This window comes from Archocentrus centrarchus, chromosome 7 (assembly GCF_007364275.1).
Source record: "Archocentrus centrarchus isolate MPI-CPG fArcCen1 chromosome 7, fArcCen1, whole genome shotgun sequence".
Classification (NCBI taxonomy): Eukaryota; Metazoa; Chordata; class Actinopteri; order Cichliformes; family Cichlidae; genus Archocentrus; species Archocentrus centrarchus.
Window position 1 is genome coordinate 6,723,594 of NC_044352.1, and position 10,595 is coordinate 6,734,188.

The 10,595-nt window shown below is 41.3% G+C and overlaps 1 protein-coding gene across 2 annotated transcripts; it reads left to right on the forward strand.

The window, feature by feature from the left end:
• Positions 1-1,663: 1,663 nt before the first annotated feature.
• Positions 1,664-9,264, forward strand: ttpal (tocopherol (alpha) transfer protein-like). 2 transcript variants are annotated; one of them, XM_030732725.1, is made up of 6 exons: positions 1,664-1,697; positions 2,262-2,488; positions 4,235-4,478; positions 4,664-4,857; positions 5,187-5,297; positions 6,617-9,264. In XM_030732725.1, the coding sequence occupies exons 2-6, from the start codon at positions 2,279-2,281 to the stop codon at positions 6,893-6,895; spliced, it is 1,038 nt and encodes a 345-aa protein (XP_030588585.1). In that variant the 5' UTR covers positions 1,664-1,697; positions 2,262-2,278; the 3' UTR covers positions 6,896-9,264. The 2 variants fall into 2 exon arrangements, with proteins under 2 accessions (XP_030588585.1, XP_030588584.1); XM_030732724.1 differs by lacking the exon at positions 1,664-1,697 and adding an exon at positions 1,726-1,838.
• Positions 9,265-10,595: the final 1,331 nt, after the last annotated feature.

A 10,595-nucleotide genomic window follows, 5' to 3' on the forward strand; every position in this document is an offset into this window, starting at 1 on the left:
ATGCAAAATAGAAGTAAAGTTTATTAAGCACTTTTCACAAACAGTCACAAAGCGTACAAAAAAGAATAAAATGTCTAGAGAGGGGATTACTGTTAATATTAGAGAGCCCCAGATCACCCTCAGACTGGCTTTGGAGTGTTGAAGTGCTGCCTGTCTCCACCCTCAGTACACCACTGTGGGCCCTTGAGCAAGGCACTTAACCCCCCCAGTTGCTCCCCGGGCGCTCTCTAGCTGCCCCCTGCTCCGCATGTTGTGGTGTGTGTGTGCTGCATGTGTGATGGGTCACATGCAGAGACTGAATTCCACTACATGTGTATGTGACAAAAGTTGTTAGTTTTTCACATTTGTCTGCAAACAACAGCTAGAACAGACATGCAGGAGCAAAAGTTTCTTTTTATGGTGTTATGATAGTCTTTGTTTATTCATGCATTTGTTTTTTGCCACTGTTCTGTCTGGTAATCAACTCTGGATTTCAGTAGGAATGTATCCATAGAGTATAGAAGACACATTTTTTTTGTTGTGAGATATAAATATGTTGACTTGTGTAAATTAGATCCAATCAAAATGTGGGACACTTTCTCTAAAATGTGGGATGGAGGGAAATAGGGGGAAACAAATGCTGTTCAGTCCAACTTAGAGGGCTATAATGCATATTGAGTACTTTTACTTTAGGTACTTTGAGTATCTTTTAAAATATCCTGGAAATACCATACCATATCATAATACATTATTATTATAGTAGTGTGACACAGGTGGTGTGACACAATTGATGGACACCAATGCAAAGGCCATATCCATATTAGATTTTTTTATTTTTTTTATTTAGACAGTTACTCAATTGCTTATTTTTTTATGAACAGAACGCCAGCCCCTTATATGATCAACACTTTGGTTAGAACTTTTTTTTTTTTTTCAAAACCCTAATCTAAAATTTGGGGTAAAAAAAAAAAAAAGTGTACCAACACAGCCTCTGAGACGACATGCAACCAGCTGACAGAGCAGGGACGCACGCGTAGAAACATGCAGGTAAATTCTGCCATCTACTGCTTCAAAATACAATAAAATTAATAGCGGTTATATACACTTGCGTGCAAGTATGAGCTCACCACGCCAGCCTACAGCTATAAAATTACAGCCCTAATGCTTTGAACTGATATCAGTAGTATGAGAAAATACGGATATTTTTATTACTGTTTGTTTCAGACTTGTGAGGTTGAGGTACACGGATGCCTGTTCGTGTAGTAAATCCTGTCGTAATTTGTTAAAATACCATTAAAACACACACACACATTTTGAATTTAAAACACAAGAGACTCACATAACAGCCACATTATTGTTGTTATTATTATTATTATTGCGTAAGATATTGGGCGCCTAATTTCTGATGGAAATTTTTTATATATAACAAAAAGGGCTAATGATGTATCAAAAGAATACCAGGCGACAGATGTCTCAACCTGTAGCTGATTGCACATATGGTATTTTAGCTTCCTACATGTTCCATCTACAGGATCAAGGCACCTTTCAATATTTTTCTGAGGCCCTTATTAAAAAAAAAAAAAATCCGATGAAACTTGAAGACAACAATGGCATCAAAACAACAGGCGCACGACTCAACGGCGCAGCGCATCACGTGCTACGAAAGCACCAATGAGCTAACGCCGGCTCTTTACCCGGAAAAAGGATTTTCCTGACAGGTTGGTTGAGATTTTTTTTACAGCGGTTTTGTAGATTAGATCGTTGCGGATGTCTTCTGAAGTCATATATCACTTGCCAGCGGCCTTTTATCGATGCACTCTATGTCTGTCGTAGAAGGATAACGTTAAGCACATTTTCGGGTCAGTATTCGGTCATTATCCGGACATATGCTCAGAGAGGGTCAGGTTGTATTAGCCGAGTCTCCTGATGCTCTGACTCATTTCTGAGTAAACGCAGTCAGTGTTTGCAGTCTCCGGTAGTTACTGGAAAGCGTCACGCTCCCGTCTTTTATAAGGGAGCATCGTGTTCCCAACATCTGTTGCTAAATTTCGCTAAAATTGAAATAATTACTAAAACTGCGTAGTTGGTGCGTGTACCTGATATTTACTCAAGTGTTCAGGTACTTAAATGTTTTTATTTTGTGCAGCTGTACACTAACTGTGCCGAGTCAGCTTACTGATACAAAATATGATCAAAAAGTCTTTAAATTATGACGTATCATCATTGATAATACACTGTGTTATTTCTGCAAATTCCCCTCATGTGTGTTGCTTTCCTAACAGCTTCACCCAGTCAGTCCATGGCCGATCAGCATGAGTCCATCGATCTCGGTTGTCCTCCAATGGACTCGTCAGCAGCTGCAGGGCACTGCTGGTTCCCCAGTCCCCCTCCACCCATCTATTCCTGTACCCTGACCCCTGAACTGGTGGCCAAGGCACGCGAGGAGCTCCAGGAGAAGCCAGAATGGCGTCTACGGGATGTTCAAGCACTGAGGGACATGATACTTAAGGTAGGGCAGAACAATCAAGGAGGAAAAGGTAACATAATAAAGACAGAGCAATAGTTAGAGATGTTGTCCCCATACCCTCCTGAACATCAGCATTGTGCTCAAAACATTTGCAGCATCTGGACCTAAATGATATCGACAATTTAGTTAGCGGCAGGTTGCTTCACACAAGAAAGCAATCTGTTTTACCCGCTGTCTATCAAAGAGACCCTTTTGATATGTACTAAAAATAGTAAATTTAAATCTCCATCATTACTTTTTGTGCATCTGCGGTGTATGGTTCATTCAAAATCCCAAGGCACACCAGTCTGCCTCAGCTCACCATTTGGGAACCTCTGTTATAAACTATACTAGTCAAAAAAAGAAATGTAGTTTTTATGTTGTGAAATATGTTTTCTTAGTGTGTCATCAACAGAGGATGGGCTTTTGGTATGATGGATGCTGTTGTTGTAGCCTTGCATGCCCATGAGATTCCCTGATCTGATTTTTTTTTTTCTTGGCTGGACTGCAGTAGATTTGAAGTTCTCTAACCTGAATTTACTGTATGCAGCAGCACCCTGCCCTGTGGCTGTTTCAGCAGGACAGTACCTGCTTGACACACCGCTCATCACTGCCAGAGTAGAGCAGGCATTTCAAGAGCAGGAGCATAACCAGACACTTCCTTTGCCAGCATTTAATTCCAGTTTGTCTCCTATTGAACTTACTTGGTGCACACTGGGTCATCATGTTCATTAGAGGCAGCCGTGACCAATAACTGTTGGAGAGCTCCGGGCTGCACTCATTCAGGAATAGAGAGCAATTCTTTAGCAACATATCCAGACATGTATGCAGTCCATTTACAGATGGGTAACTGCTTGTGTCACATCCAGATGAGGCCATACCTCATATTAAATGGCTTGTATGTACAAATAATATAGTGTCTATAAACTCTAATTGAAACACAAACTTCCATTTCTTTTTTGGTTAGTATATTAACTTTTAATACTTTAAAAGTATAATAATGAGGTAATATTATATTTGCCGTGGCCTGCTATACCAATCAAAGAGCTACTTTGAGAACTTTGGCAGGTGTTTATGTTTGTCTGTCTGAGGACAGATTTTCATCAGTGTCGTGCAAAATAGATCACAAAACTTTAGACATGTGAACTTGAGTTCAGAATTTGGTTGCTCTTGAAGGTGGGTGTGGTCTAATTCCACGTTATTCCCCATTTCACATTCTTTTTTTGTGTGTGTATTTGTAATGAATTACAAAAGAGCCAGTTTTGGCAGCTGGGGATTGGTCTGCTAACGGCAGTCAGAGTTCAGCCCTTCCTTAGAGACAGGGTGAGGACCTTGTTCATTTGGGAGGGGCTCAGAGTAGAGCTGCTACTCCTCCACATTGAAAGGAGCCAGTTGAGGTATTTTGGCTATCTGGCTAGGATGCCTCCTGGGTGCCTCCTAGGTGAGGTGTTCCAAGCATGTCCTACTGGGAGGAGGCCCCACGGTAGACCCAGGACACGCTGGAGAGATTAGATCTCTTGGCTGGCTTTGTGTTCCCCGGAATAGTTGGAGGAGGTGGCCAGGGAGAGGGAGGTCTGGGCACTGCTGCTTGGACTGCTGTCCCCACATCGGGAGGGATGGATGGCAGTGTTAGATGGCAGTGTTTGATTTTGTTTAGTCACAAACCATATTGTGTTTATTCTAGTTGTTGTCATTCATGACCTCCCCCTCTTTTTTATTTATTTATTTTTTTCCACTTTGACTCTGCAGGAACAGCCCAATCTCAGGACGCGACTGGATGATGCCTTCCTGCTGCGCTTCCTGCGGGCCAGGAAGTTTGACTATGACCGTGCCCTGCAGCTGCTCCTCAATTACCATGCAGGACGTAAGGCTTGGCCAGAGGTGTTCCAGGACCTAAAGCCATCCACAGTGAAACACGTCCTTGACCTGGGCTTTCTCACAGTGCTGCCACGGCCAGACCCCAACGGAAGATACATCCTGTGTCTCCGCCCAGGTTGGTGTCTGCTTCATCTTCATTGGAAAATTCAGCAATTTTACATGCAATACTTCATTTAACTGACACATTATTCAGTAGAGTTCACACACTTACATTTCTTTCTGAATGACTAATACTAACAATTCCATAAAGAAAAGCTTTTGCTCATGATGCACGATTACTCACCTCTAACCTTTTTACAGGAAAATGGAAACCAAATGATTACCCTTTTGTTGACAATGTGAGAGCGATTTATCTGACTCTGGAGAAACTGATCCAGCCGGAGGAAACGCAGGTGAACGGCATTGTTATTTTAGCAGACTACACCGGAGTGGGAATGTCACAAGCATCCAATCCAGGTCCGTTCCTCGCCAAAAAAGTTGTGAGCATCCTCCAGGTATGACATTAAAATTCGAATGATAGAAATAATGTGCATTAATTGATAGACATTTTCTGATGATGATATTAGCTTGTCAAAAGGAAATACCTCTGTTAGATCACTCTGAGATGATTGCTGAATGAATCACTAGCTCAAAATGATTTTTATTTATGATACAGCAGCAAAAAATAGTATTAGTGTAACACACATGAGAAAAAACCTTGCGAGTCACAGCAGTAGCTCTTGAGCACTGCCTGTGGAGTGTCTGATATTTACATAAGTACACAAAGCATGTGTGAATCATTTGACGAGGCCCGGCTGAGACTGCTTTCTCTTCTAATTCACAGGATGGGTTTCCGATCAGAATCAAGGCCGTCAACATAATTAATGAGCCCCGGATTTTCAAAGGCATCTTTGCTATAATTAAGCCGTTTCTGAAGGAGAAGATGGCAGAGAGGGTAACTATGGTCCTTGTACTGTCTGACTCTTTTGTTTGAAACAAAGGCCTGTTTTGCAGCCTGTGTTTCTAATTGATAGTCTTTTTTTTTTTTTTTTTTTTTTCATCTGTGAAAATGAAAAGCTAAGCGTGTTCTTTTTCAGAGGAGTTAACAAAAATAGTGCGAAACAAAACAATATTTTTCAAAATGGGATGATGAGGCTGGTATTGTGTTCATTAAAACCTGTAATAACACATTTATGATTAACTCCGGGGTAAACAAAAACAAGCTGTAAATATGTAAACAGTGGCATGTTATCACTTATGTAAATATATAGGTGCAAAAAAATCAGCAGGTATACACGTTGATTTAATGCCATGTTTGTGGCTACTTAAAAATAAATAAAACCAGTATTCCCTGTAGCTCTAGTTTGGATATAGTAATGCACCTCTGGGTTCATCTTTGCATATTTGGTTACGTGATTTAATGTTTTTGAGGGTTTTTTTTTTTTTTTTTTTTTTTAAGGAGCTGTGATCAGAAACTCTTAGATCATTTACACATGGCCATCTCCAGTTCAAGATCTTCTTCTTGGGCATGCTCAGACAGCTTCAGTGTGACTGCTATTTCTAGTTCACTCAGTGGACTTCTGACCACTTTCGCTGTCACTGGTGATGAGACCTAAGGTCTCCAGCTGGGACTGTGCTGTTTTCAGAAGGCGTATCCACAGTTTCCAAGTATCAAGTGAGAAATGAGACATGCTCGTCATTTTTATTTCAACATTAACTGGATTGTGTGATGTCCTGAGGCGTGTGAGGGAGACCGATCAGTGGAAATCACCTGTGCTGTGGTGCATGTGCCAACACAGAGCAGATTTAAAAACGGGAGTTTTTTTGGCCTGAACCGACACAATCTTCACTCACCACCTGTTCTGCTTGCCACATTTGGCTCCCTGAAGCTTTGTACGCTTCCAGAAAATGAAAGTCAAGTTAACACACTGCAGGAGATTCAGTGTGCATTGCAGATGCATAACTGGACTGAAATGGAAAACCAGAGGTTCACGAGAAAGGGGTTCTTGAATGGGAGGAAAGGTGGTTGATTTTGATAATCCCATTCCTGGACCTTTTTGATAATACATCCCAAGTATGAAAACTGTGAGGGTGAAGCTTAGTAGTAAAGTGAAAGTAAAGCAGTGAGCCAAAAGAAGGTCTGACACCGTGTAGAAGTGAGGGAAGTCAAGTGAGAAATCTGTGTGGGCTCATTACTACAGATGACACCTTTCACATCAAATATTAAAGCTACAGGTGAGGTCACTGACGTGTCTTTGTCGTCTTCTTACGCAGTACATCCTCCACGGCTCAGACCTGCGCTCCCTGCACCGGAACATACCACGGTCAGTTCTACCGGAGGAATACGGCGGCACCGCGGGCCAGCTGGACATGAGTGCGTGGTCGAAACTGCTGCTGGACTGTGAGGAGGAATTTATAGTGGAGTTCTGCCAGCCAGATCCACTAGAGGGCGTGGTGCTTCCAGACTCCATGCTCTTTGAAGGAGAGCAGGCCAGCGGGCAGGATGAGGACACCTTCAGGGGGCTGCGCTCTCAACTTTACTACTGTTACTGATGCTCGCTGTAGTCGCAGAGCTCCCATCACTGAGAGGACATTTCCTGTTTCATTTAAGAAACATGTGTGTAGACTTTTACGGGGCAAGTTGCCAATATTATACATGATTTATTTTACTATAAGTAAGCAGCACTACTATAGGTGGAATAGTTGTTCACATGTAGCCCAGCATTCAATCATTGGTCTAAGGCAGCTCCAGAGTCTGGTTTAGATGCTTTTTTTCCCCCTCATGTTCAGCCGATGTTGGTGGCCTCTAAGAGTTTATTATCAGTGGTGTTTATTTTATATGTTCACAACAGGTTTTGCTCGCCATTCCTCAAAAAAAAAAAAAAAACTACAAATCAAATCGTGAGATCGGGGACAATCCACAGTCCTCCTTTTGTGTTTAGCTAGGGTGGTGCGGTGGTTAGCACTCACATGGCAAAAAAAAACCTCTTAGTTCAACAGCTGGGGTCCTTCAGTGTGGGGTTTGCATAGTCTCCCTGTGCATGCATAGGTTTTTCTCAAAGACATTCAAAATAAGGAAAATTGGTTGTTCCAGCCTCTTTCCCAAAGTCACCTGGGGCTGTCTCCACCCCCCTCTGCAACTCTGAATTGGAAAAGCAGTTAAGAAAATAGATTGATTGATACATTTAGTTTAAAATTTCTCTTCTAATGTTCCTTTCTTTGCTTTATGTTCCATCTGGGGATATTCTGACATATGAACTTCAGGGTTTCAGGAGTCTTAGGTTGGAATCGTTTCCACACTTGTCCTCTCTCACATGGCACACAGCAGCAAATGCTCCGCTTCAGGTTCATTTGAGCTACCAGAAATACTCCGTATTCGGTTTAGGCGAGGGTGCTGCCTGTTTAGAGTGTGCAGGAGGCAGCGCACATGATGCCCACTCACAATATTATCTGCGTTATTCACACATTGCTGCAATCTGACATCACTCAGACTTTGTACCAAGGAACTGGCAGTATAAAGACCAGCTAGTTTGCTATTAGTGTGCGTCAGACAGTCTTAAGTCCCAGAAAAGCCCCACGCTGCAGTGCATGTTTGAAAATGGCTTTTTTGATATTGGACCTTCAATGCAGAGTCGACAAGAAACGCTGCCAAGGGAGGGAAATGCTAAGAACACTGTAACTTTTGAAGTTACCCGCTTATTTGGATGATTATGCAGTGAAGGCTCATATTAACTTTTCTGCATCGTGTGAAGACTGGATTTTGCTTTCAGTCATTTATAGCAGGCTCCCTGAACACGAGGAGTGACTACAGCAAGGACAAACTGCTTTCAGTGTATACGTTTTTACCAGTTTAACAGTATTTGAAGACATATGGGGATATTTAATATTTTTAGCTGAGAAAGAATTCTACAAATGCTTCTTCAACTCACATTTCCTCACTTAAACATCCTTGTACTCAGTGTTATACTGGCCATTAGTGCTCAGTACGTATGGATGAGTAGAAGGTAGAGCAGGAAGCACTTATCGGAAGGTTGGTGGTTCGATCCCTGGCTTCTCCAGTCTGCATGCCAAAGTATCCTCGGGCAAGATACTGAAGCCCAAGTTGCTCTCCAGTGTAACCGTCAGAGTATGAATGTGTGTTAATGTTAGATAGAACGCACTTAGCTGTAGAAAGAAGAGTGTGGGTGAATGAGGCATGTTGTATAAAGCGCTTTGAGTTAAGAACCAGTCCATTTACCATTTGCCGTGGTTGCATTGCCCCACGATTCAGTCAGTTTCTGTGTATGCAACCACCAATTACATTGCCTTAAATGATGTTGGACATTTAGTTGGCAATTTTGTGTGCACCAAAGCAATACTCGTGTGTTCTCATCAGGGCTTGTCTTACATAAGAGTGGGTATACTTCATCGTTATGAAGTGGTCATAGGCCGCTGCTGTAGCTGAGAGAAAGGACAGTGTAATAGATTTACCCATAAATGTTTTTAGCCAAATATGTAACTCATGGAGTATTTCAGAGCCTTTGTTTAGCTGATGCTTAAGTTTTGTGGCTTGAATCTTTTAAGAGGATTATCTTTTAAGTTCAGATAATCTGCCTTATGTTTTATTTTTTTTTAAACCTGTTTGCCTGTGTTTCATCACACAGTCTTAACACAGGGCCGTTCCTGATCACAGCAGTCATATGGGAAATAAAGAACATTGAGTCCTGACTTTATAGACATCTGGTTTTGCCAAATTGTACACCAGACCATGTACAGAAATGTGCAATAATGTTACATCTGTTTTCTTGCAGTAAAGGTAACTTGAGTATTTTTTTTTTCCAGTCTTTTGTATTTTTATTTTAAGCATGTCTGACTATAAGCTGTGTTGTGTTGCAGGATATTTATTGTTGATTGTGAAGACAGTAAAGTAAAAGCCAAACAGAGAACATGCTATTTGTGTCTTGTTTGTTCTGTGGATGCTGTTGTTGGCATGCTGCAGGCTCTAGGGAAGTTGTGGGTATTTTCACAACATAATTGCATCTGTCTTGAGCCGAGTTTCCCATATTGGTTTCATGGGTCTCCAAAGACACAGCAAAAACAGTGGTGGGAGAAGTATTCTGATCCTTTACTTCAGCACAAGTATACTAACTTTATTACAGTGTAAAAGTACTCCACTGCTTGTAATCAGAACGTAGAAGTACTCATGGTTCTTCTCAGATTTCCACTGTTTACTGTGTATTTTTTGCATTATTCTTATAATGCATTAACATTTTAGGAGAATTTTAAAGTTGGATCTGCTTGAAATTGAGCAAAGTTTCTGCATTATGACTTTGCAACTGCTGCAACATTTCTCTGCTTTTGTATCGATATATTGAAATGCTGTAAGGACTCAAATGTTACTTTACACCAGGTTAGAAAATCAAGAGATGATTGACCAGCCAAAATGGCACCAGCAGTTGTGATATCATTTTGGGCACACACCTTATGTTTGCCAGGGTGACAGCAGCAACCAGTGTAACTAAATGCAACAGTTAGTTGGTTAGCAGCTAGTTGTTTATGTTTAGCTACAGTCTGACCAGGTCAGTGTTGTGATGATTTTTATCATTCGGTTGCCTCTCCAGTGAGTCTCCTGTGCCAGCTTTCATGAACTTGGTCTTTGAGATGCGAAATTCACTGGAGAAGGAGCTGAAGGACACTGAAGGCAGGCCTGGAAAAACAGAGCAAAAATGTTTTAGTACACAGCGCTGCTGTGTATATAAATCCTGCCGCTGCAAAGATTTGGAGAATCATACCGACCCAGTGAGCACAAACATACTTCAAAGCCCACTTGCACTGTTTCTCAACCCAAAAAGCTTTGAATGTTAACCATATGGGCCACAGCTGAGGCTAGCTGGTCAACAGTGAGTGAACTTTTAAAATAAAATACTTACATGTTGCACCTTTTAGAAATTAAAGCCTAAAACATCAGCAAATATGTGTTGTGGTTACATTTTTTGGACACAATGTATTTAAGTGACAGCGTGGATGAAGAAGGCATTTAAATTCACAGGACTATATAATAACTGGTTCTTAGATGTCTCCCATAACTAAATTTTCATAAGCTTAGTCTGGGATTCATCAATTAGGTTTATAGAATATATGTATTTTAGACAATGAAGAGCTGCGTGTTTCAGTGAAGATTAAAATATCCTATTTGGCTCTTGAGTCTGCTCATTTGAAACTGTACCCCTGCCATCTGGAACAAGAAGACAAAACTCATTAATTTCTTCTCCCT

Coding starts and splice junctions, on each gene's coding strand:
- ttpal (XM_030732725.1), top strand. CDS start 2,279: ATGGCCGATCAGCATGAGTCCATCGATCTCGGTTGTCCTCCAATGGAC. Junction 2,489..4,234: donor TGAGGGACATGATACTTAAG/GTAGGGCAGAAC, acceptor TTGACTCTGCAG/GAACAGCCCAATCTCAGGAC. Junction 4,479..4,663: donor CATCCTGTGTCTCCGCCCAG/GTTGGTGTCTGC, acceptor ACCTTTTTACAG/GAAAATGGAAACCAAATGAT.